Raw genomic sequence first — 27,162 nt, 5'->3', positions numbered from 1 at the left:
CCTGTTATTGTGGGGTCATCTTGCAAATATGGTTTTGCTTTTCCTTTTCCTTGACTTTCATGTGAAATATTTACTCTGAAGATTAAGAGCTAGTTAAAAGTTTATTACCTAATCTTTATGGAATTAACTTGTATAGAAACATAATAAGGTTTCCGTTATTTTTTGTATTTTGTCTTAGAGAAAATGTATGGAAACCAGCTGACATATTTAGTACTCTGGGGGAAAGGGAACGTGATAGAAGTTTGTTGGAAGCAAAAAAAGCCCAATGGAGGAAAGAGCTTGGTAAGTAATTATTACACCTTTTATTATAGTTTTGTTAGCTTATAGAATATATATATCGAGGATGAAATATATCAGTATGATGTTATCAAAGTCTTGTTTTATAAAATTTGCCCTCTAGAGTAGTTTTCTTCAAATGCATAAGATTTGTGGTTTCACATTCCCTTAGGTTGTATCTGTTTGGCATTCTGTGGTATGCACCAAAAGCCAGAGGTGATCATTAATATCAGTATCATTTTGGAGCTCCTGGAACTCAGAGATTTCTAAACTTTCTCATTTCCTGAGAATCCATTATTAAAATTTTCCATTACAAAAATCCTGTGGGTTTAAAGATGATTTTAATTAATAATCGAGTTCATTTTTAAAACAATCAAAATGTCCTAATGAATATTGATGTGATATCAATTAGTATATGCCATACAAAAGCAAGCTTATTGCTTTTTGTCTGTAGACCATGTAACAGAAAAATCTATAATTGCTATTAGGGTCTTAAAATATTGATAATAACTAAAGCTCCAGTTACCTCTTGGACCAGACTTAGGGTCCAGAGTTTGGTGAATACATTAAGTAATAGTTGTACTTCTTAGGAATAGCTGTACTAACAGCATGAAGATGGGCTTCAGCATCCACTCAGCTGGAAAGTCCTGTGAGGCAGTCATAACCCTGGTGGGACAGGTGATTTAGAAAAAGAGATAAGCAGAAGAAATAGGAAATGAATTAATGTTGGAAGTGAAGGTAACAGAAGAATGAACAAATGTATGGTAGCAGTGTCAGAAAGTTTGGCGATCTTATAATGTGTTTATATCATAATTTCAGCTTCAGATATTTTCTTTCAATACAAACTTAGCTTACCAAAATATAATACTAAACTTCTGAAGTAAAGTGGAACTAGTTGGAATGACTGAAGCAATTTATGCTTTTAATTATTTTATAAAACACAATTAACTTTTTTTTTATTTGATACTGTCAGTTAGAAAAGCACATTTCTCTTTGTTAAAGTTATGCTTTCATTAATTTTCTTGGAATTTAAATCTATATATCTGAATTTTTAAGAACTATTGATTTAGGCCTAGTTTTTTCATACTGGCCTGTTAGACACAAGATTTTATGTTTTTTACTGTTCCACAGTTATGAATAAGAATGGCTGAACATTTATGAAATATTTACTTTGTGCTAGGTCCTACCCTGAAGTAGGCACTATTATTACTCTCATTTTACAGAAGAACGAATATGTTTAGAGATGTGAACAGCAGTTTGCCACAGTCACATAGCTGGGAAGCGGTGGAACTTGGATTTGACCCCCATGGTTCTCTGAACCCAGAGTTCTAGTTTTTAAGTCTCTTACTAATTAATAACTGAATGAACATTACAGGGAAGTAAAAGCTCAGAATAATTAGCATAATATAAAATATGTTGTTCTGAAAAAATTGTTCTACATTGATAATTATACTAAAACAAACATTTGTACATTCGTTCATGTCATACTTATATGTGGTTTTGTTTAAATGTTTTCCTTTATTCCATATCCGTTAAAATTCTTCTCTGTCTTGTGAGTTAATAGCCTCCCTAAAAAACAATTTTGATCTGCTTTGGAATCTGCACTCTTTAAGAAGGTCATGATTTGTTTACGTGATTTTTATTTTACAGTTTTTGTACATTTTTTTAAAAAAGGACATTATTTGCAGATGAACAGGTTGCTTTAAAGAAGAAAGAAAAAGAAGCTTCTGAAAAATGGAATAATCCTTGGAAAAAATGTGAAAGTGATAAAATAGAATGGGAAAAACTTCAGATTCTTGACCAATCTAAGGTAAAAGTATGAAAAATCAAGATTTATGGAATATAAGGCATCTTAATTGCAACTTTTAAATACTAAGCCATGTTCATATCATAGTTTATTTTTAAAGCATATTTATTTTTAAAAACTTTTCATATGTTATTTGAAAACGATGTTATTTTGAATTTAACTATGACCTCAATGAGTCTCAGTCTGCATGCTGCAAATAATCTTACTAGGTTAGTCTAGAGGCCCCAGATACCTCCTGTGGACTCCTGTCCAAAAAAGGTCTGATATCTTTTAGATGACCACAAAATTCTACCACTGACCATGTGGTATCTATTATAACATTATCAAATGAAACATAAGTACAAACCAGGTATCCTTCAGATCATGCTTTTGTAACTTTTAAATTTTGCCTTGTTTAATATTAGAGAAAGAAAAAAATGCCCTTGTTTTTCTGTTTATAGACTTCCGCTAGTGTTTCCAGCGTTCTAGCACAATCTCCCAGTCAGATAATGGTGGTCCAAACTGATGGGCATTCACTGTCTAGAGCTAGTCAGATTTTAGAGGTAAGTCCTAAGTGTCATTACTTTGAACATATATGCCCATTAATACTTGATCACTCTATAACCTATGTTTCTTGAAGGAGTGAATCTAAGTACTCCTATTTTTAATTACCAGTTAATTTTTACTGAGTGCATTATACTTCTTGAATTTAAAAAAGTTATTAGCTATTTCTTTTTCACACATATAATCCCTTCTTCCTAGTGGATGTTAACATTTTAATAAAATGTATTCTGAAAATAATACCTAAAGGGATGATTCTGATGGTAGCATTTTTATTCAGCACTGGTAGATTTCTTATACAGCAAACGAAGTTCGATTGTTTGCATGGCTGTTTGTTCCACTCCATATAGGGCTGACTCGACTACACCAAATAGTTTTATCGTTTGTTGATAATTTTACATTAACAAAAAGAATGAATTCTGAATTGTATTTTTTTTTTTTGTTCCCCAAAGCACTTGGACTGACAGTTAAAAGGCAATAAGTTAGTTTTGATAGAAATCATTTTGGCAAAATCTATATATCTGGGTGATAATTTTAAGTGTGTAAAGTTTAGAAATTGATGAGTCTAGATACTACCGAAAACAACACTAAAACTATTCATAAAGTTGGTGAGAATCAATTACCTTATTTACTTTTCAATTTATGATTTAAGGATCTTTAATACTATTTATACAATTTGAATATAAGTTAACCTCTTCATATAATTGAGAGGAGGAGAAATTTGGTTGCAGGTAGGGTCACCAAGGCCAATTTTGTTAAAACATGAGATAGTGCACGTAAAGTACTTAGAACAGTGGCTGACATATAACAAGTGCTTAATGAGGGTATTGAACAAACTCAAGAGTCTGAAGGCTTTGGCTGGAAATAAATGATAGAGATTTATTCAAGGGTCTTAGGCTTTATAAGCCAAAAACAACTAGGCAAAAACCCAGAAGTGTTCTGAAAAAAAAAAAAGAGTTCTTAGAGTAAAAAGTACTTTCTTGAGAATAATCAGTTCTGCATTCTTAGCCTTAGAATTGGTCCAGGCCAGTTATCAACCAGATATCAGGTGGTCTGGACAGAATGGAAGAATGGTTCCAGGAGGTCCGGTCACATCCGGTGGTCTGGATAGTGGATGTCAGTAGTCTGTATGCAAGAGTCCTTGAGGGGGTAATCAGAGGATTTGCTGGAGATCTGGTGTATATCTAGGCTTTGATGCAGGACTAGAAATTTTATTTTTTATTTTTAAATTTTATTTATTTTTTTTAGGCGAGGCAACCCTTGGTTGACCTCACGGATTGCAAGGACCTTGTCATCTTACAATCCCTTATTTTTTATTTTTAACGCCTACAGCACCTGGTCTTCCTAGGTGGTCTCCCATCTAAGTACTAACCAGGCCCGACCCTGCTTAGCTTCTGAGATCAGATGTGATCGGGCTTATTCAGGGTAGCATGGCCATAAACAGGACTGGAAATTTTAAAAGTTTATGTTCCCAGGCTAGTTAAACAGGAATAGAATTCCTTCCTCATGCCTTAACCTACTTGATTTTGGTAATTTAGCAGCTTGACTATAGTGACTCTGTTTTATTTCTTCACTCTTTTCCTCAAAGGTTTGTTAGAGTTTTCGTTTACAAATAAGGTCCATTTGGAGCCCTGAGGCTGTTTAGCATCAGTCCTTTGGCCACGTTCCTTTCCCGTCTCTCCTTGATTCTCAATCTCATTCCTTCCTACAGTTTGAATGGCCCTGTATTCTCATCCCTGTATTGCTCAGCCCAAACATTCTTTTATACTGTGTGGGTTAAAACTCCTTTTGTGTATCAAAGAAACTTCCAGACTCAGCCTTTTTGAGAATACCTCACCTTTGTGAAAACTTGGCTTTCCCTAATGACTATCCCTCCCTGGGAAGTCTCTTAAGGGAATGTGTTCTAAAGTACTCTCTAACATGGGCAGAAAGTGAGGCTGTTGTTCTGCTTGCTTCTTATTGCTATCAGCAAAGCATAGTTCTGTGGTTGGCCAAGAAAAAGTTCCACCTAACTTTTTTTCACCTTTTTTTTATTGTAAAATATATATATAACATAAAATTTATAATTTTAATCATTATTAAAGTTCAGTGGCAAGTGGCATTAACTACAGTTAATGCCACTTAATGGTTGTCACACAACCATCTCCACTGTACATCTTCAGAATTTTGAACCTGTACCCATTAAACAATAACTCCCCATTTTTCCCTTCTCCCAGCCCCTGGTAATCACTGTTCTACTTTCTGTCTTCATGAATCTGACTATTCAAGGTACCTTTAAGTGGAATCACACAATATTTGTCCTTTTGTGTCTGACATATTTCATTTAGCATAATGTTTTCAGGGTTCTTCATCTAAGTTGTAGCATGTATCATAATTTTATTTCTTTTTAAGGCTGAATAATATTCCATTGTATGTGTAATACTACATTTTGTTTATCCATCCAAATGTTGTTGGACATTTGAGTTGTTAATGGGAATTAACAACTTAATTGGCTATTGGGAATAATGTTGCTATGAACATTGGTGTACAAATAATCTTTGAATCTCTGCTTTCAGTTGGAATTGCTGGATCATATGGTAATTTTATGTTTAATTTTTGTTAAATTTTTACCAATTTTAATTTGGTTATTTTATGTGACTTTTTTTGCAGCTGTTGCGCCATTGTACATTCCCATCAGCAGAGCACAGGGTTCTGATTTTCCCACATCCTCACCAATAACTTTCAATTTTTTTTTGGTAATTGCCCTACTAATAGGTATGAAGGTAGTATCTCATTGTAGTTTTGATTTGCCTTTTCCAAATGATTAGTGATATTGAGCATTCTTTCATGTATTTATTTGTCATCTCTATGTCTTCTTTGGAGAAATATCTGTAAGTCTTTGCTTGTTTTTAAACTGTTTTTTTTTGTTGAGTTGTAGGAGTTTTTTATGTATTCTGAATATTAATCCTTATCAAATATATGTTTGCAAATACTTTTTCCCATTTCATGGGTTGATTTTTCACTTGCTTGATAGTGTTCTTTGATGCACAATGTTTTTAATTTTGATGAAGTCCATTTTATCTGTTTTTTCTTTTGTTGCCTGCGCTTTTGGTGTCAAAAGAAATCATTGCCAAATCTGATTTAATGGGGCATTGAATAGTCTTGACATCCCTGTCAAAAATCATTTGACTGTATACGTGAGAGTTTATTTCTGGTCTCTATTCTATTGTTCTGTACATCTCTCTTTGTGCAATTGTCTCACTGTTTTGATTACCATATCTTTGTAGTAAGTTTTGAAATCAAAGTGTGAATGCTCCAATTTTTTTTTCCCAATATTTTTTTAGCTCTTGAGGGTCCCTTGAGAATTCCGTATGAATTTTAGGATGCATTTTTCTATTTCTGCAAAAAAACTTCAAGATTTTCATAGGGGTTGCATTGAAAATACAGAATCATTTTAGGTATCTTGACAATACCATATCTTCCAGTCCATGAACACAAATATATTTTCATTTAATTTCCTTCAGTAATGATTTGTAGTTTTCAAGATACACGTCTTTTGCTGACTTATTCTTAAGTATTTTATTCTTTTTGATGCTTATACATGAAATTGTTTTCTTAATATCCTTTTCTCAGATACGTGACTTTTTTTTCTGTGATGGTTTTATATCTTGCAACTTTGCTGAATTTGTTTATTCTAACAGGATTGTGTGTATGTGTGTGTAATCTTGAGAGGAGTGGTCATTGTGCGGCTTGTGAATTTGATGTAGATCCTTCTGATACTAAATTGTTTTCTTAATGGGTAGATACACAAACACTGATCTGCATTAATGACTAAGGCATTCATATATCTGTAATCATAGTCAGATGTATCTTTTTCTTTTTTGACTTTTCAACTTTGTGACTTTAAAAAATACTATTTAGTATTTCTAACATGCAAAAGGATATAAAGGACAATACAAAACATCTCTATCCGTGTCATTTACCAGGAAGAGCCCATTATAGCATATAGTTCAGAGTTCAGCAAGAATTTCTGTGGATTTATATCACTAACAGGACAAGTTATTTTAAAAAAATAGCAGGTCACACCACCCAGAATAAAAGTGGAATACCTGGAAGTTTTATATTCTTGTTGTCAGGTTACCTTAGAGTCCTGGGAATAGTGTTTGTGGATCATGAGGCCCTTCCCACCACAGTAGAACTGGGATGTGACTAAATTGTAACCTAGCCCCATTCTACTGATGGCCTTATTCAGAAGAAACAAAAACAACAGCCTGACTAAAATGAGCTAGTCCTGGCCAAAGCTTCCCTTTGCCTGTCTGTACTGTACAGTCTTGGAATCAGGGAAACCCTATCTCAGTCCTCCAAAATCAAACTCAAGAAAGAATCCTATTCTATATTGAAAACTGGGTAGGTCTTGTTGCCTTACTAGAAAGATTAATAAAGATTAAATAGAATAAGGAAGTGGAATTGTTTGAAGACCTCTTAGGATTCAAGAAGTATACTAGGCATTTCACATACCTGAGCATTTGGTTTTAGAATAAGAGGCAGAATTTACTAACACCTAATCAGGTGGAGGAGAGCACCAAGAGTAACTTGTGCATCTTAACTACCTATAACATTAGATGTGGATAAATTTGTTTAAGGAGGGGTAAATAGGGAAAAAAAATGGAGACCATAAAAATGTTCAGCATTAGAAATGGGGATATACTTGCTAAGTACTCAGAGGGAAGTCTCTCATAAGAAATACCCTATTTTGTGAAGTAGGAAATTTTTAAAGAAAACATTTACTTCATTTTTATTTATTCCTAGCTTGTTCCATTTGAAGTTGTTCAGGAAATCTATGTACAAGATTAGGCCCAAGAGAAGAAAGTAGAAGAAAACTAAGAATACTGTAGCAGGAGAGAAAAAGGATTTGGTAATGAAATAAATCGAAATCATGATGAGGAAAAATAAAACACTATGGGGACATTCCCTGAATATAGGAAGAATTTTAAAAAGAAATGAAAAGTCTGACATAAAAGATACTACAAATAGCTTAAAAGATACAACCTTCTTTTTTTCCTAAAGAAGAAAACAGCAAAAAGGTACAAAGTACTAATAATAGGTATCAGAGTAAAAACTTTTTAGATCAGAAAAAAAATTAAGCTAAATGAATTAAAAGAGGCTAATTTGAAGATACATGCTAATAAATGTCAAGAACAAATAGGCTTGTTCAAGCATTTAAACAAAGGAGAAAGCAAAGAACAAAAATCAAGTTAACCTTAGATTTCTCCACCATAGGTAATAGAACATTTTTAAAAGTTTAATAAATAAAGACTGGGACTAAAAAATTTAATGCCTAAACAACATGTTTACATGTAAAAGGAACAATAAAGATAGACCTGCAGAAATTGATAAAATATTCCTCCCAAGGATCTTTCCCTGGTATATTTTTTAACAGTTTTTAAAGATTATTTTTGGGTCAGAAAAGTGAATCAAAATTAAAACACTGGGAATGGGCTTGGGGGGTGTGGGAGGGAGAAAAAAGTTAAAACAACAGTTAATAAAGAATTTGGTTAAAAAAAGGAATTTGTAGCTGACACAGTGTCTCTAATACATTGCATAAAAAAAGGGTAAGTTGCTGAACAATACATATAACCATATCTTTAGAAAAAAAAACTTTAAAAGATTTATCAGCATGATGAATACATAAATGAAAAAAAAAGCAGATTGTTGGCAGTTATTTTAACTCTGGTAAAGAGTAATGGAAGCAAAGGGGAACTTTCCAATTTTTTTTTTTATGCTTTTTTATTAGGAAATCGTGCAAAGTGTTGACGTGTTATGTGATATTTCTGTAAAGACAGTTAATTATGATTTCAAAAATCAGAAAAAGTTTAAGAATGTAGAAAAGAAAGGTTACGACTGGTATAATTATAAACAATATCTACCAATGAAACCTATAAAACAAAACAAAATGAATATTAACAGCAATAAAATAAATCAACTTTGAAAGTTAAGAAATCTTGTTAAATGCAGAGGTATGAGAATCATAGTCGGATCATAGATATGAAATCCCCCAAAGACTTACAACTTAAAAGATACACAGGAAATAAAAATACACACTGTTAAAAATAAATTATGTAAGCCAATCAAAATTTAAAGAAAAAAAAAAGGCAAAATTTATGATAGTAATTTTAGAAAGATTAATTCAGAGAAGAAAACTGTTGACACTAATTTATTTTGATAAAAAGCAGACTTATTAATAAAGTTGCAAAAATAGTGATTTCTGCGATACATTTACAAAAACTTAGAAATTGAAGCACATTTTTACTTGGGTATTATCAAGATTTGGACAATATGATCCAATTATCAGTAATTTTATTTTCTACATAGACACAGTTCAGATTTTCAAATGTTAACAGGACACTTAAAAATTTACTATAATTTTATAAGGAAAACATAACCAAAGATAAGTCAAGCAGAAAAGATTTATAGTGATAAGCTTTACAAACTTAGAAATGCTAAGATCCTATGATCTAATATACTGAACTCTGGTATAAACTGTTGGAACATCTCCCTAAGATACTGATAAAACTTAGGAGAGGGGTACTTTTGTGGTCACTTAGCTTGGTAGGTGGCCTGTAGTAGAAGTTAACTCAGCAGCTGTGGGAGAAAAAATAGGAAATGAATTGTTGGAGTTCCTCCTAACTTACTCCACCCTTCTCCACAGAACCCCCTCTTCCTTAAAACAAACAGTGCTTCACCCTACATTTATTATAACTCAGAGATCTCTCTTCTAGCTGTCTTTTAGAATAAACCTGGGCAGTATTTGCTTAAATCTTAATTCTTGGGAGGAACTGGGAAAATCAGATGAAGACTGCTCTGCCCCTCGTGGCTCCAAATTCACCTGGCCAGCGAATTACAATTATAATCTAAAGAGTATTTCCAAAAAGGGAACTCTGACCTAAGGAGGTGTTTTGAAGGGTGGGAAGTGATTGTAGTTTACCGCCTAAACTTTTCATCCTAGGGCTAGTCTGTTCTCCACCATCCCTACTCACTGAGTTTATTGGCTGTTCATCACTGGACAAGTTTGGTTGATAATGCCAGGAGCAAATAACAAATACACTGGAGGAACACAACTATTACTTTTTATTATTATTACTGTTATTATTTACGCCTACAGCACCTGGTCTTCCTAGGTGGTCTCCCATCCAAGTACTAATCAGGCCCAACCCTGCTTAGCTTCCAAGATCAAACATTGGGCTTGTTCAGGGTGGCATGGCCATAGACCATGGACTGTGGCTCCACTGGGGTGCAAACCCAGGAACTTCTGCATCTAAAGCAGATGTGCTAACTGCTACACTATGGAACCACATCCGGAACACAGCTATTTCAAAGGAGAAAAATACAAAGAAGATCAGATTCCAACAATACATTTAGTTAAACATAATAAAAAAAATAAGGGAAAGCATTAGCAATGAGAACAAGAAACAAAAGCAAGCAGAAAGTTTAGGTGTGAAACATACAATAAAGTATACAATAGATGAAAGATAGCAGAAATTATACAGCTAGGGAATGAATAAATAATTGGAAAACTATATTTTAGAAAACATCTTAAAGGGAAACAATTTTTAGGGCAATATAAGAATAAAAAAAGGAAATGCTGATATTCAGATAATAGGCAGCTCAAATAATAGGGGGAAAATGGTGAGAGGAAATATTTGAAAAAGTAATTGAGATCAATTTGCCAGAATGAAAAAAACTGACCTCAGATTTAAAGGGCTAAAGAACACCAAAAAAGAATAAGAAAAATCCCACCTCCACATACTAATAGACTGAAATTTAAGAATATGAAAGAAAAATTCTAAAAGCAAAAAGAAAACAGGCTACATCTAGAACAAGTATGAGCTTGACATTTTTAATAGCAACATTTGGTACAAGATAACTAGAATCATTTCAAAGTATTGATGGATAATAACTTAAAAATTAGAATCATATTTAGCCAAATTATTCAAATAAAGGTAGATAATAAAATTTCTTCAGCATTCAAGTTCTCTGAAGAATTTTATAAAAAGGACTACACTTAAAACAGTTTTAAATGAAGTATTTAACCAAAAGGTAAGGCAAATTGAGGAATGATGTAAGGGTTTGGTGATTTCATACCTTTGTAGAGTTGATTATCTCTACAACTTGCTAAAATTAAAAGGAGAAAATATATCCTATAACTAAGAAAAGTCTAAAATCAACACTGATAGGTTGGTAGAAGATGGCAAGATCAAAGGATGTGAGAGCATACTAAAGTTCTTAGTATAATAAAACATCTATAGATATCAAAAATGGAAAGAGAGGCTTAAAAGTAAAGTAAGCTAAACAAATGTAAAATTATTATAACAAATAAGACCAAATACATCAATAAATATAGTAAATCTAAGTGGACTAAAACGCACCGGTTAAAAAAAAATACAGATTGGAATAAAGAAATCTAGAGATTTTCTATAATACAAGACATACCAAAAAAAAAGAACAGCAAGGTTAAAAACAATAGAATTTTAAAAAAGTAACCAAAATAAAATTAGTATTGCAACACTAATACAAATGAGACAGAAGCATTATTGGAGATGGTGAGGGTAGTAAATAGAAGGTTCGGCATTGAATCAGGTCTCAAACTCAAATGAAGCCTTACATATATGAATAGAGAAAGTGGTAAAAGTGCAGAGAAATTTATAAATTTTTTTAAAGGGAGATTTCAGTATAGAAACCAACAAGATAGCAAGTTGGTCTTAAATTAACATATATCCAGTTCTTTGTCCAACAATTAGAAAATATTTTCTTAAGCATATAAATATTTAGAAAAAGTGATACTGTGTGAGGCCATAAAGAAAGACTCAGTAAAATTTGAAGTAGCTATTATACAGACAGTGATTTCTTACTACAAAACAAGTAATTTAGAAGTTATGAATAAGACTTTTTAAACTACATATACAAATCACACTACTAAATAATTTGAGAGTTAAAGAAAATTCATAATGGAAATCACAAATACTTGGAAGAGAACGATAGTGGATACGCACATCAAAACGTGAGGTAGGATGAGATTCAAGGGAAATTGCATTACAGAAGAAAAACTTTAAATAAATATGCCATGTGCCCAGCTTAAGCTAGAAAAAGAACAGAATAGACCTAAATTAGAAAATAGATCATGGAGATAGGAGCACCAGTCAATGAAATACAAAGCTGAAAATTGCCACTTTAAAAAACAACTCTGTCAAAAGATTAAGATTAAGACAAAATTGAGTGAAAATGCAGTAATTGTAGATAGAAAGTAAATCATTAGTGAATATCTCATGCCAACAATTTTGAAAACTTAGATCAAATGGATAAATTACTTTAAAAATTGTAGAAAATTCCCACAAAGGAAACAATGCCCATATGGTTTTACTGACAATTTACCAAACTTTAAGTGGATAAATCCCTTTAAAATCTAAATAAATCCCAAATTTATTTAGATTCCCTGGCAGAAATAATGGAATAGCCCCCAATTCATTCTACAAGACTGATATAAACTTGATTTTAAAGCCAGAAATATAACAGAAAAGGAAAATTAGATTTATTTCATGAGCATACACAAAAATTCTCAAGAAAATATTAGAAAGTAAAATTCAGTAACGTATGAAAGGATAATATATCATTGAATAAGAGTTCCATGCTAGGTAATTAAGTGTATTGTACCATTTTAAACAATAAAAGAAGACAACAGATGCAGAAAAAGCATTTGATAAAATTCAAAACCAGTTCATTAAATAAAGTGCCTCAGGAAATTAGACTAGAAAGAATTTCCAATTGAGTATTAAAACCAAAAACCCTAAAACAAACATCATTCTAAATAAGAAATTTTTAAAACATTCCATTTAAAATTAAAAATGAGATAAAATGGAGAGAGGAAAAAATGGTGTAGATGATAGAGGCTCTGTCCATCCCTCTGGCAATCAAATCTAAGTTGTGACGAAAGCAAGGAGCAACAGCAAGGAAAAAATCACCTGGGATCTATAGGAACAAGCCATACAGCTTGGGAGAAATCCAAGAAAGCACTCTGCAAAGGGAGAAGGTAGAATGGGGCGAGCATGTGGAGCTGCCGGATCTCAAGTGGCTGAGTGAGTTGGAGGCTGCGGCAGCGGCAGAAGCCTCTTAAAGGGGCCACATCTCTGAGTGGATTGCGAGCAGATTTTTGTGGCGACGGACATGCTTGCTCTGAGCACCAGTGTCGATTTGGCTGCACGCAGAGGCACCAGGGACTTGGAGACATTGTTGGAGTGAGGGCTGAGGCGAGACTCGCTCTGTACAGAAGTGCTGGAGGTATCCATTGTTCCCTGTTGAGCCCTCCCCACTCCCAGTGCGCAGACACAGACCCGCCATAGCTGTGACGTCATCAAACTGGATAACAGGTCGCCCCGCCCAGTGTATTCCCTGAAACCCAACCTCCCCCAACTCGCTGCCCAACCCAAGCCACATCCAGGTATATTCTCAGTGAGTCAGGTGCTCCTTACTGAGCAATACCTAGACTCACACTGGAGGCAGCTGGCCTTGGTTTCTGGTGTGGCCTTTTGAGGCAACTATAAGCACAGCATCTGTGGATTGCTTGCTGAATCTTAACAGGTGGCCCCGGCAGGGTAAAGCTTGGACTAAGTTTAGCCTGTAGCTGAACCTCTCTCAGGACTGTGCCACTGGACACCTACTTCACAAGTCCACACTAATAAGACCAGGAGACTTAGGAGCTTTGTGTAGTACACAGAAACAGACACAGAAAGGCAGCCAAAATGGGAAGACAAAGAAGCAGAAACCATATGACAGAACAGAGATCCAGATATAAAGGAGTCAAGTAATCTAACAGATGCAGAGTTCAAAACACTGGTTACAAAGATACTCAATGAACTTTTGGGAAGTGTAGATAATGAGAACTTCAACAAAGATTAAAAAAACATGGAAATGGAAATTATAAAAGGGAACCAGTCTGTAATGAAGAACACATTATCTGAGATGAGAAGTATATTAAATGGAATAAACAAAGTGAATAAAGAAAAGGATCAAATGCCCTATCTAGAGGGCGGGAAAACCAAGGACACGCAGTAAGAATGGCAAGAGATAAAAATAATTTAAGGAGCATATGGGACCCTATTAAGGGTCCAAATATCTGTCTGATTGGCATAACTGAAGAAAATGAAGATGTTGAACAGCTGTTTGAAGAAATAATGATGGAAAACTTCCCTAACCTAGTAAAGGAAATGGACATAAAACCTCAGGAAGCTCAGAGGATTCCAAAACTCAGGGATCCAAAGAGGCCCACACCAAGACACATCATAATTAATATGCCAGAAGTTAAATACAAAGAATATTAAAAGCAGCAAGAGAAAAATAATTACTTCTAAGGGAAAACTCATAAAACTGGCAGCTAATTTCTCAAACTATGCAGGACAGAAGGGCTTGACAAAAAATTTTTGACAGGATGAAGACTCAGGATCTACAATCAAGGATACTTTATCTAGCAAAGCTATCATTTAGAGTTGAAGGACAGATATACAGCTTCCCAGACAAAAATAAACTAAAGGAATTTATCATCACCAAGCCAGTATTACAGGAAATGTTGGAGGGACTTCTTTAAGAAAAAAAAATACAAAAGACTCACTTCAGATTAAAAGACACACGTAGGCTAAAAGGAAGGGGATGGAAAAAGATATTGCTTTGATGGACCTAGAAGATATTTAATCAGACAGAGAAAGATAAATATTATATGATTTCATTTATACGCGGAATCTAAGGAATAAAAAGAACAAACTAATCAAACAAAGACTCACAAATAGAGTGGACAAATTGGTGATGGACAAAGGGGAGGCGCTATGGGGGGCTGGGAGAATGAGATGAAGAGTTAAGTACAAATTAATAGCTGATGAATGGTCACGGGGATGGGAAGCATGGCATAGGGAATGCAGTTAGCATTAATATGTTGGCTAGGTGGAGGTCAGGGGAGGGAGGGAGCAATTGGGAGATCGTTTTACGAACTATGTAGATGTCTAACCAATGTACTGTATACTTGAAACTAATTTTTAAAAAAATCTTAAAACACATCCTAACCAAAAAAAACCCAGATAAAATGCCTACATTATTATTACTATTTGTTAATTGTGGTCCTAGCCAGTATAGCAAGACAAGGAGAAGAAATTAAAAGTCAAAAGGAGTGGAAAAGAAAAGATAAAATTGTAATGATTTGTCCTTTATATAGAAAACCCAAAGAATCTATGGTCAAAATAGTAGAAGTAAAAAGTAAGAATTTGTGCCGTAAAGTCTCTACAAAACTCCATAGGTTCAAATTACGCAGAATATGTTATCTGATAACAGTGGAATTAAGCTAAATATCAGTAACAGATGGGAACAAAATTTCCAAAAGTTTGATATTTAACCAATATACTTCTAAGTGAATGAAATAAAAACAGAAAGTATTTTGAAGTGAGTGGTAAAATATTACATATCAAAACACATGGGTTTCCTGTGCATAGAGGGAAATTTATAGACTTAAATGCATTACTTGGAAAAGGAATCCTGCAAACAGAACATCAGTGATCTAAGTGTTCATTTCAAGAAGTTAGAGAAAGAACAGCAAAAATTAAACCCAAAGGAAGTGTAAGGAAATAATATCAGAGTGGATAGTAATAAAATTAGAAACAAGTTTACAGTAGAGAAAATTAAGAAAGCCAGAAGTTCTTTACAAAGCTATTTAAATGGATAAACTGAAAAAATAAATACATCAATAAACTCCTTGCAAAATTGGTAATTAAAAAGGAGACATCACTAAAAAGTCTATGGACATTAGAAAAATAAGATCAGTGAACAACTTTTGCCAATACATTAGGGAATTTAGATGAAAAATGGACAAGTAATTACAAAGACACAAATTACTAAAATTGACATCAGAAATAGAAAATTCGAATGATCCTATATTTATTAAAGAAATAGAACCCATCATTAAAAATTTTACAAAGTCAGCTCCAGGCCCAGGCGTGTTTATTGGTGAATTCTTCCAGACAATTGAGGTAGAAGGCAAAACTTTTCAAGGTTCTTTATGAGGGCAGTATAAATAAGCAAAAACCTGATACCCAAAGCTGACAAGACAAATATTTTGATAACAAAACCTAACAAAACAATACAAGAAAGAAAAATGTTAAAAATAATACGTCATGATTTGGATTTATTTAAGGAACATGAGTTAGGTTTAGCATTCAGAAATAAATGATAATCACTATATAGAAATAATAGGTAAATTTAATCAAAATGGCTGGATATAAAATTAATACACAAATGTCACTGGCACAACACTGAAAGCTGCCATAAACACTTAACAATCTGTGAAAGAAAAAAGTTGATAAATCCCTTAATCAAAAGTCCTGTTCTTTGAAGATTACTGTTAGATTGTAAAATACAGAGAAAGAGAAAATATTTGCAAGTTACCTATCTGATAAAGGAAGTACATCCAGAACATATCTTTTCTTTTCCAGATTATAAGAAAACAGCTCAGTTTTTAAAAACAGGCAAAAGATTTTGAGCAGATGGCTCCAAAGAAGATATATGGCCAACAAGCACATGGAAACAAAGATTTTTAGCCATATGCATACCTCTATAGGCCTTTTGGTTCCAGAGGATTTTAAAGTGATTTTCAAGTTCAGAGTAACTGTCCCTGCCCCCATCCCCCCGGGATGGGGGGTGGGGAGAATTCAGCTTTTTGTTTTGCTGCTCTTCCTCAGAAGATCCTGTTTTTTCCTAGTCTAGTGTCCTGAGACCACTCACTACCCATATTAATGTCCACTCTGCCCGATGAGTGGAAAAGATAAGTAGGTGGACAGTGTCTAGAATGAGGGAGGCTCTTGGCATATGGTCTGGCAAGCAGGGCTGTCCTCGAGAATACTCTGGTGGCAAAGTCACCAGAGTATTCTTTCCTTTCCTAAAGCTATATTTTAGAAAACTGCTTTAAGGCAGAAGTAAATGAAACAGAACCAGGCACTTGTAGTGGACCATTTGAAAACCCTCTACTTTCAGTTCTGATTTAGCAGCTGACATACAGCATTTGTGTTAGGAGTAAGACATTTCCTAATGTAGAATAAGTTGAAGGTAGCTAAAGAATTATATTAGGACCCTGTAACATGAGGACCTGTTTGTGAGGAAGGATGTAGTGAGTATCTATGAAAATAAGTTTTCACTCGAGGCTATAAATTGAGGCTCAAAATGAGTTTTTAGAAAAGGAGTTTTTACGTAGGGAAGGGAAGTCTCAGGTCAATAATATGAGGGAGATAAAGTGAAAAATATTAGTGAACCTGGAGAAAGAGGATTCTTTCCTTAATGGTATAGAAGAATTACCGGAAGGGAGGTGCTAGACATAGCCAAAAACGTTTGTTACACAGTGTGTCTTGCATTATATACATATCTATCTGCCTTATTCGTCTTAAACTTAAATGAACTCAGTAACCAAAAGGGAGATTCCATTACACTTACACATCTTCCCACCCCCCAAATACTTAAACTTTCATTTCTCTAACTGAATAAACATTGGGAGAACCTTGTGAAAAAGAAAATAAGAATAAAAGATTTCTTAGAGAAGTAAAGTGAATTATTCAGATGACAAGCGAGTGGTAATAGCTTTGTAAGACATCCTTGAGAAAGAAATTGAAGACTTAATTGAGAGAACTGATTATGAAATTTCCCACAGGGTTGTAAATATAATGTGTGTATATAAAACGTTTTGTGAGAAATTAGAGGAGTTTTCGAGGGTAATTTTGACTTGTGCTGAATAATTTGCAACTCCACTAAAATTTGAAACCAGATCTGGTTACATCTGACTTAAGAAACAGATTACAGAATTCTAAGATAATAGAGTGCCATTGCTAACAATTTCTTGAAAGAAGTTCAAAGGGCCCATTTGTGTTTCTTTTACATTTGACCTCTAAAATAACATTTCTAGAGATAGAAAAATTGTTAAATCACTAACATGAGAATAATGCTCCTTTTGAAGTAGTTCTTTTAGGTTAAATAAATATACTTTTTATCTTTAAAATACATAAGAGTACCTGAGATACTAAGATTTTTCCTTTTTGTATAAATATTTCCTTTGCTCAAAGCAATTGGTTGTAAATTATGAGGCTTTGCCATTGTTTCTGATAAAAACAAAAGCAGAAAGTAACACTTTTGAGGTTGTATCCGGTGACCAGGTTCTTATGCTGGGAGAAAGAATTCAAGGGCAAGATGAACAGCAAGCACAAAAGCGCAAGGTTTATTGAAGCGAAAGTACACAGTCAAGGAGTGTGTGGGTGAACTCTTGTGGGCATGAGGGAGAGGGAGTCAAGTAGAGAGAGAGGAAGAGGGAGTCAAAGACAGAAACTTGCTTGAGGATGTCTGTGAGAGAATTTTTCTTCCTGGGGCAAGGACCTCGAAACCGGTTGTGAGTAGCCTTATTGCCTCCTCCCAGTAGGCAGGGAGCTTGGTTTCCTACTCTTATATGGTATTTCTGGAACTGTCATTATGTCAGGTGCATGATGAGAGCTGCAGAATTTGCATTGAGGATGAGATTATAATGATATAATTAGCCAAAGGTTATGCCTTAGCCAAAGATGGTATCTAAGCAGAAAGGAAATAATTTCCAGAGCTATCTTCTGGAGGGGTAGGGGGTGACCCTAGGCTATCTATCCTGCCTCAAAACTATTTTTAAAATTCTGTCCTGCAGTTTTTCCACATAACAAAATGCTTGTTGCTTAGCTGTTTCATTTCAGGGCAATTTGAGTAGAATACATTCTTTTTGTTAGAGCACACCAAACTCTCAAGTTAAAACAACACCACATTTTTATGGTATTATTTTATTTTTCCTTAGAATTCAAGAACTTAATCTGGACACTATATTTTTCTTACTGATACGTCATTATTGTGATAGGGCAGTAGCAGCAGAAAAGGAAAAGGCGGGTATCAGAGAGAGAGACATGATTCATTAGGGAAACTGTCTGGTCTCTTATATCTTATGGCTCTTGGTCTAAAGGCAATATTTTTTGTATTCTGAGGCCAAATGTAAAACAATATTCATCTATTTTTAAATTATCATTGTAACTCCTTTCAAAGTCTAAATGAGACTATATTAGAATTTTAGAAATCTTATAATTGTTTTAGAGAAAGAATTTTCTAGTTTTGTTAGAAATTTTTTTTCCTTATACCATATTATCTTATTGTATTCTTCTAGTATGTTACAAATATGATTTTGAAAATCAGAATACATCTACTTAAATCTTGTATACTTGATTGAATTTTTTGTTTAAAATTGTTCCTCTTGGAGATAAATGCTTAAGATTAAATCTGTGTAAATCCTTTGGCAAGATTTGTAAATACAACGTGCTTAGAAAAAGAACTGAAATTTAGATGGTACTGATGATTGTTATTTAGGAAGCAGTACTGCCAGAACACGCTTTCAGTGCTGTGAAACAGGAACAGAGAAAATGGATTGAAGAGTTGAATAAGCAAATAGAAGATGACCGGCAAAGAAAAATAGAAGAAAAAATTATGTCTTCAAAGGTAGCTCATGAAGTTTAATGGATATAAAGGGAAAAAAGCAATTTCAAAGTTTTTAATCTTAAGAGTATCCTGAAACTATTTGACAAGACTGTAGTATTCCAGTTATTCCACATTTGCTCATGTGAACCTTTAATTGAATGTATTTAATAAGTGTGATTTTGCTTAGCTTCTTATAACTTTTCAGAAATGTCCTAATTCTTTCAATTTCTCATATTCTCCAGGCTAGTTATCTAAATGTATATGGAATCAATACAGAACACAGTTTTGTTTATTTTTATGATGCTTGTTTGCTGTATGGTGACTTAGAAATCATGTTTGATTTTCAATTAGGATTTTAGATGTGAGAACAATTGGAAAAATTCTTAGCAATTCTTATTTGTCATGATTAGGGTGAGGAACATGACAGATGGGCATTGCATTTTGATTCATTAAAGAGCTGTCCTGGTTCTCAGTCTCAGCTTTCCTCTCGGTCCACACACAAGCAACCAGAGTACTTCTCTGTCTCTCCGGACACTCAGGAGCTGGCTGATATCAGCAATGTTTATACACCTACAACTGGAAGCCAGGTTGAACCTTCAGAAGAGGAGCATTTAGCAAAACCTGTTAGAGATATGGCTATAGCAAATAGTCAAAAAACAAAGTAAGTTCATTCTTTAGTATTTATTGATGTTTTAAAAAGTGTGTGCTTTATTAGGACTTTTTATATTTACATCTTAATTGGTTTCAGGTTTGGTATTTTTCTTTAAAGATTAAAAATGATTAGTAGATATATCCCAAACAAAAATGATTTGGCCCCTGTTAAACTCACATTTGGGGGTTTTTAAATAGCTAATGTATCTATCTTGCCAGCTTTCTCCGTTCTATGACTGCTCTCTTGGACCCTGCTCAGATTGAGGAACGAGATAGGCGGCGACAAAAACAGTTAGAACATCAGGTATTGCATTATAAAGTATTGTTCTTTGCCTTAATAAGTAATATTCATGGCTAAAAGATACCTAAGTAAATGGAAATTAAAATTCCACTATAAATTTACAGCATAAGCCCTGTTCAGTCCCTTGATGAAACCGATCCCTACTCTAACTGGCATTATGTCAGGATTATGCTGAGAACCAGACAGTATCCCATAGCATAGCCACCTGCCTTCCAGAAGAGAGGGTCTTTAATATATAGGTTGTGTATATGAAATGGCACTAAATCTTAAGTTAGTATTGGATATTTTTTCCATTAGTTCTCCTGAGTTCTGTTCAGGATGAGAATTAGTTCTTTGAAAGAGAACTATATATGAGATTAAAGTGGAATTAGGATTAAGAAATCGAGAAGATAAGAAAGGAGACTAACATTAAAATTCCTAATTTTGGTCTAATACTAAAGAGACTTAAATGCCTGAATAATTCTTTAAAATCTCTGATATATGAATAATCTGGCTTTTAGTTAATGTTACTCTTAATCAGTTAAGTGAACAGACATTTATAGAGCATCTGCTTCTTATCAGGCGCTATGCTAAGCACTGACATTTTTTTCTTCAGTTTTATTTTTATTCTTCTAACAACCTTCCTAGGGTTGAAAAAAAAGCATGTAGAACTTGACAAGTGGGAGAAGGGAGATAAATACATGAGAAATTTGACATTTTAACTTTATTCATAATACTTTCTGTATACTGATAAACTTATTTTAGAGACACCAAACAAATGCATCATGGGTTTTTTATTTGTGACACGATTTATGTGACTTTGAGTAGAAAGCCATCACTGCTCAGGTAGAAGAGAAGCGCAAGATGAAGCAGCTGGAAGAAGAACAAAGAAAGAAGGAAGAACAAGAAGAGGAGCTTCGCTTAGCAAGAGAAAGAGAAGAGATGCAGAAACAGTATGAAGAAGACTTACTTAAGCAAAAACAAAAGGAAGTAGGTATTTATATTCTAACTAATATTTTAGAGTAAAAATGGATGCATTTTTAAAGGAAAAATAACCAAAAGTTGAACATTTGCATGTATTTTGAAAGTATGAAGCTGTATATGGAAATATTAAAGCTTTGCATAAAATAGGTTATAAAAATTAAAAGGGAAGCAAGAGATTTTACTATTTCAAATGATTAGTTCACAAATGCTGTATTGCTTGGGTTTTTTCTATGCTAAGAAGTCAAGATGAATTATTACAGCACAAAATAGGTTATCCTTGTGCTTCATTTTGAAAGGCTTTTTTTTTTTGGCTGATACTGAGAACTTTTATTAATCAGGTATGTTAATACCTATCTTTACTTAAAGAAGTCACAGAAGTTCAGGCAAGATATTAGTAGGGTTCAAGAGTCTAGCACGGTATCCAGTACACACTAGATTATTCAATAAGGATTTGTCATTATTTCTCAATTGCCAACTTTTGGTACAGTAAACTGACAGTCGCTTTTTACATAGATGCCTATTTCATTCCTTTTTTTATTTTTATTTTTTTTTTACTCATCTTTAGAGGTTAGAAGACAGGACAATTCAAGCATGCAAAGTGTGATAGGACCTAGTGGGGAAGATTAGAAACTGTAGTCATTATCTAGGGATAATATACTCCATCGCTGTTGCTCCTTACAGCCTGCGAGTCCTCTCCATTAAAGCCATTAACCTACAGGATCCTCATTTGCTTCACAATGGTGCTTTTATTGGATTCTTCAGCACCTGCCTATCCTTCTACAGCTGCTTCTCCATCTTTTTGTTGGCCTTGAGCTGCGCCTTCTCCTCGTTGCGCTGGTCCTCGGTCTTACTATTTCCGAGGCAGCCGATGGCAGGAGTGGTGGCAGCAGGGCGAAGGGCACGGCCAGGCGGCGGCGGCGGCGGCAGCGGCAGTAGCGGCAGTAGCGGCAGTAGCGGCAGCGGCAGTGGCGGCAGGCTGGTGGCGGGCGATCTCACGCGGGCTCTGAGGGCAGGGGCGGCTCGGTGGGCGGAGTGGTGGCTCAGCGCCTCTGGGAGGATCTGGCAGGGAGGGTGGTGTGGGTGGGCTGAGGGGGAGCATGGATCTCCCCACCCCTCGAGCCAAAGCCAATGGGGCTGGGCAGAAGTGGACCAGCACTGGACCTGCGAGAGCTGCTGCCGCCACTCTTATTGCCCTTGGCTGGGGCCCGCCGCCCCAACCCAAAAACGCCACAGCGGGTGTAGGGAGGAGGCGGCAGCGCCGGGGGTGTGGGTGAAAGGAGGAAGGATGGGAGGCAGACGTGGCAGGGACCGCGGTGGGGAGGGAACCCCTACGGCCTCAGTGCCCAGGAAAGAGGTCTCTTCACCTGTGCCTTGCCAGGGACAGGACAAAGGCTGAGAAGCTGCCCCCTGGCTTGGGGTCCCAACTGGGCCTGTCGATTGCGGGAAGGCGCGGGGCGTGGGGCGGGGGTTGGTGTTAGAGGGAAGAAAGGATGGCCTGATTTTGAAATGTTTTTTAAGCAATGATTATCATATTAATAAATGTTCTAGAAATGTTAAGAGAAATGATTGGACTTTCTGTCTGTATCCTTTAGTGGACAGGAGCATACATTTGCAGAATGATTGATGATACAGTTGTTAGAGGCTTCCTCTGTGCTAAATAAGGGTCTTTTAAAAAAAGAGTAGATATCTGGCTAGGAGAATCCCTGTATTAAGCAGTGCAGATGTAATAAGTATGGTGGTGTCAAGCTAACCTGACTAAGAGCAACTCATATAATGATGTTCACTTGTCAAAGATTACTAAGTTTACAGAGTAGAGCGTGGAGTACTTCCCTTGGAGTTGGGAGGTCTGGTGGAGAACGTGCATTTTCTTGCCTTTTTCCACTTGCAGCCTTCACTCCAAAATTAGCTGATGAAGGGACTCATGGTCTGGGTTCTGATTTCATTATATTGAATAGGCTGAGCCACCTACTCCTATGAAATTAACTATATACATGAAAAACACAACATATCATTTGCTCGAATTGCGATGGCTAAAAACCTTGTGTTTTACCTCTTAATCTATTTTTAATCTTAATAAAACTCTGATGGAATTGACCATTTATTTTTAAGTTTATTGGGGTGACACTGATTAAATTATATAGTTTTCAAGTGTAGCCATTGATTTTAGAAACTTTGAAAACTTTATTAGTATAAACTCGGATGTAAAAGAGTTCTTGCATTTGTCGACTAATAAAGCTGTGGAAAAAGATATAAAATGTAAACTTCAACAGGAAAGGAACTTTGTCCTGTTGACTGCTCTATTCCCAGTATCTTGAATAAAGCCTGGTACGTAGTAGGAGCTTAGAAAAATCTAAGTAGTCAAGTCTGTACGTGCTTGATAATATATTTAATAACTTTGTATAATTCAATATTGATAGGAAATCATAACTCTCAAGACAAATGAACTGTTCCAGACAATGCAGAGAGCACAGGAGCTGGCACAGAGACTTAAACAAGAACAGAGAATCCGAGAATTGGCTCAAAAGGGACATGACACTTCTAGATTGATTAAAAATCTTGGCGGTAAGCACTTAAGTAGAATTTTATTTATAGTATTTTTTGAAGGTGATTTTAAATAATTGTTTTTAATATCTTTAACACACCTATTAACTAAATACTTTTAAAGAAATTCTAGACCTTGAACTAATGTAACTTTATAATACATATTTTATTTGGGAAATTGCCTTAAGAGTACAACTAAATAATGTTATACTTTTCAATATCTTTTCACATATATTTTCTTGTTTTGCTCACAATAGGTAAAATGAATACTTTTGTACCCATTTTTTTGGAGAAATCTATTAAGTGATCTCCCTATATTCAGTAAGGGATAAGAATGCAGGTAACTTTTTGTAAGAAACTTTAGGGTACCCCTGCTAAAATTCTTTGCATGGTCCATACTGATTAATTAAACAGTCTTGTGCATATTTAGTTGGTGCTACACTTGATTCCTGTTAATATTCCTGAACTATCATTTTTATCAGATAATTTATTTCTCTTGCCAGTAGATACAGTACAAGTGGAATATAATGCATCTACTAACAATATTTCAAATTCAAGACATGACTTAAATGAAGACAGTGGTAAAATGAATACATTTATCGATTCTGTGAACTCTCCTAAGAAGGATACTGGTGTACAAACAGGTATTTGTTTAGAAATTATGATTTGCTTTAAAATTAAAGTCATAATTGGAATTAAGTTCAATTAATTTAAAGTTTAAAAATTAAAGGAATTAAAGATTTTCAGTATGAGTTAAAAAGTAAAAAGATTTCTTGGTTTTTAATTTCTCTAATAGCTTTATTGAGATATAATTCACAGCATAAAATGAACCCTTTCGAAGGATACATTTTGGTGTTTTGTTTTTTTTTTAAAGAATATAGTTCAGTTTTTATATTCAGACTTGTACAGCCATTATCACAATGAATTTTAGAACATTTTTTTCACTCTGAAAAGAAATTGTGTACCCATCAACCGTCATTCTCCATTTCCTCCCTCCCTTTCAGTCTCAGGCGACCCCTCATCAACTTTCCGTCTCTCTCGATTTGCCTATTCTAGACATTTCATATGATTGGAATCATACATATGTGATCCCTGTGTCTGGATTCTTCACTTAGCATGTTTTAAGGTTCATGCATGTTGTATCATGTATTAATACCTAATTCTTTTTTTATTGCTGAATAGTATTTTATGGCTATGCCACATTTTTGTTTATTCTTTCATCAGTTAATGCGTATTTGGGTTACTTCTTCTTTTTGGCTATTATGAATATGCTGCTATGAACATTCATGTACAAGTTATTATGTTCAGGTTTCTTGGGAGAGAAGAGAAGCATTGTTAAGTCATAAATTAACTGTATGTTTAACATTTTGAGGAACTACCAAACTGTTTTCCAAAGGAGCTGTACCATTTTATATTCCCACCAGCAGTGTAGGAGGGTTCCAATTACTTTGCATCCTTGTTCATAGTTATAATTTACATGGTTGTAAAGTGATTTTCATTGTGGTTTTAATTTGCATTTTCTCAGTGACTAATGATGTTGATCATCTTTTCATGTGCTCATTTAAATTTTTTACATAGGTAATAAGGTGATGTTCATATTGGGTATTATCATAGGTCTCCATGATTATTTGTGAATCCTTTTAGGCCTCTGCCTGTCTCAGAAATCATTTTTTTAATAAGTTTAAGGAAATCTCTAAAGTTTTAATTTTTTTTTAAATTGAGATACATGTAATTGAAATGTAACGTTAGTTTTAGGTATACACATAGTGATTCGATATTTTATATATTGCAAAATGATCACAATAAGGCTAGTTAACTTTTATCACCATACAGAGTTACAAAATTTTTTTTCTTGTAATAAGAACTTTTAAGATTTACTCTCAATAACTTTCAAATATGCAATACAGTATTATTATAAATAGTTGACCCTTGAACTACATGGGTTTGAATTTCACAGGTCCACTTATATGTGGGTTTTTTTCAATTGACCCATGTAGTTCAATTGATCCATGCAGTTCAAGAAACGCATGTTATTTAAGGGTCAACTCAGTGGTTGGGAATCTGTGAATGTGGAGGACTGAGTGCAGTTATATGTAGATTTTCGGCACTACTAACCTTTGTTTTGTTGAAGGGTCAGCTGTGCATTTTATCCCCATGACTATTTTATAACTGGAAATTTGTACCTTTGACTACCTTAACTAATTTTGTTCAGTTTCCAACAAGGCCACAACACCAATATTCCTGCATCATGAGCTTGGCGTGTGTGTGTGTGTGTGTGTGTGTGTGTGTGTGTAAAACATTCCATTTATATAAGTAAGATTGTGTGGTATTTGTCTTTCTCTGTCTGACTTATTCACTTAGCATAATGCTCTCAGGATCCATCCATGTTGACCCAAATGTCAAGATTTCATTCTTTTTTATTTTATGGCTGAATAATATTTCATTGTGTGTATATGTGTGTGTATACACACACTACTTCCTGTATTCATATATACACATACATACTACATTTCTTTATTCATTTGTCGATGGACACTTAGGTTGCGTCCATATATTAGCTATTATAAATAATGCTGCAATGAACATGGGAATACATATATCTTTTTGATTTAGTGTTTTTGTTTCCTTCAGCTAAATACCCAGAAGTGGAATTGTGTATGTAGTAGTTCTATTTTTAATTTTTTGAGGAATCTCCATACTATGTTTTCCATAGTAGATGTGCCAATTTACATTCCCATCAACGGTGCACAAGGTTTTCCTTTTTTCCACATCCTCTCCAACACTTATTTCTTGTCTTTTTGGTAATAGTCATTCTAACGTGTGAGGTGATATCTCATTGTGGTTTTTATTTGCATTTCTGTGATGATGAGTGATGTTAAGTATCTTTTCATGTATCTGTTGGCCATCTGTATGTCTTCTTTGGAAAAATATCTTTTGAGTTTCTGCCCATTTTTTAATCAGATTATTATTATTTTTTTGCTATTGCATTGTATGAGTTCTTTATATATTTTGGATAGTAACCTTTGTATATATGATTTGCAAATATCTTCTCCCATTCACTGGGTTGGTTTTTCCATTTTGTCAGTGGTTTCTTTTGTTGTGCAGAAGCTTTTTAGTTTGAGGTAGTTTTGTTTACTTTTGTCACTTTTGCTTTTGGTGTCAGATCTAAAAAATGATTGCTGCGGCTGATGTCAAGAAATTTATGACCTATGACATCTAGGAGTTTTATGATTTCAGGTCTTATAATCAAATCTTTCATCCATTTATAGTTAATTTTTGTGTCTGTTATAAGATAGTGGTCCGGTTTAATTTCTTTGCATTTGGCTGTTTAGTTATCCCAGCACCAATCATTGAAGAGACCATCTTTTCCCCACTGTATAATCTTGGCTCCTTTGTTGTAAATCATTTGACCATATATGCATGGCTTTATTTCTGGGCTCTCTATTGTTTTATTGATCTATTTGTATGTTTTTTAATTTTTTTGTCAGTACCATACTGTTTTGATTACTATTGCTTTGTAATATAGTGTGAAAATCAGGGAGTGTGTTGTCTC

At 34.4% G+C, this 27,162-nt stretch overlaps 1 protein-coding gene and 2 pseudogenes across 4 annotated transcripts in view; 1 reads left to right on the top strand and 2 right to left on the bottom strand.

The window, feature by feature from the left end:
• The window catches only part of CCDC66 (coiled-coil domain containing 66), a 44,626-nt gene that overhangs the window by 6,902 nt on the left and 10,562 nt on the right, over positions 1-27,162 (top strand). Inside the window, exons 4-12 of one of the 4 annotated variants that reach the window (XM_039858550.1) lie at positions 179-282; positions 1,965-2,086; positions 2,524-2,625; positions 19,046-19,174; positions 19,564-19,814; positions 20,024-20,108; positions 20,913-21,074; positions 23,486-23,630; positions 24,113-24,253. In XM_039858550.1, coding sequence (XP_039714484.1) covers positions 179-282; positions 1,965-2,086; positions 2,524-2,625; positions 19,046-19,174; positions 19,564-19,814; positions 20,024-20,108; positions 20,913-21,074; positions 23,486-23,630; positions 24,113-24,253 — 1,241 coding nt within the window. The remainder of the gene's footprint in view (positions 1-178; positions 283-1,964; positions 2,087-2,523; positions 2,626-19,045; positions 19,175-19,563; positions 19,815-20,023; positions 20,109-20,912; positions 21,075-23,485; positions 23,631-24,112; positions 24,254-27,162) is intronic. The other 3 variants (XM_039858552.1, XM_039858553.1, XM_039858551.1) reach the window with 3 other exon arrangements.
• Positions 3,947-4,065, bottom strand: LOC120599564 (uncharacterized; annotated as a pseudogene).
• Positions 9,756-9,871, bottom strand: LOC120599550 (uncharacterized; annotated as a pseudogene).

Source organism: Pteropus medius, unplaced genomic scaffold (genome assembly GCF_902729225.1).
Source record: "Pteropus medius unplaced genomic scaffold, Ma_sr-lr_union100, whole genome shotgun sequence".
Classification (NCBI taxonomy): domain Eukaryota; kingdom Metazoa; phylum Chordata; class Mammalia; order Chiroptera; family Pteropodidae; genus Pteropus; species Pteropus medius.
This window is presented reverse-complemented; position numbering and strand designations above follow the sequence as displayed.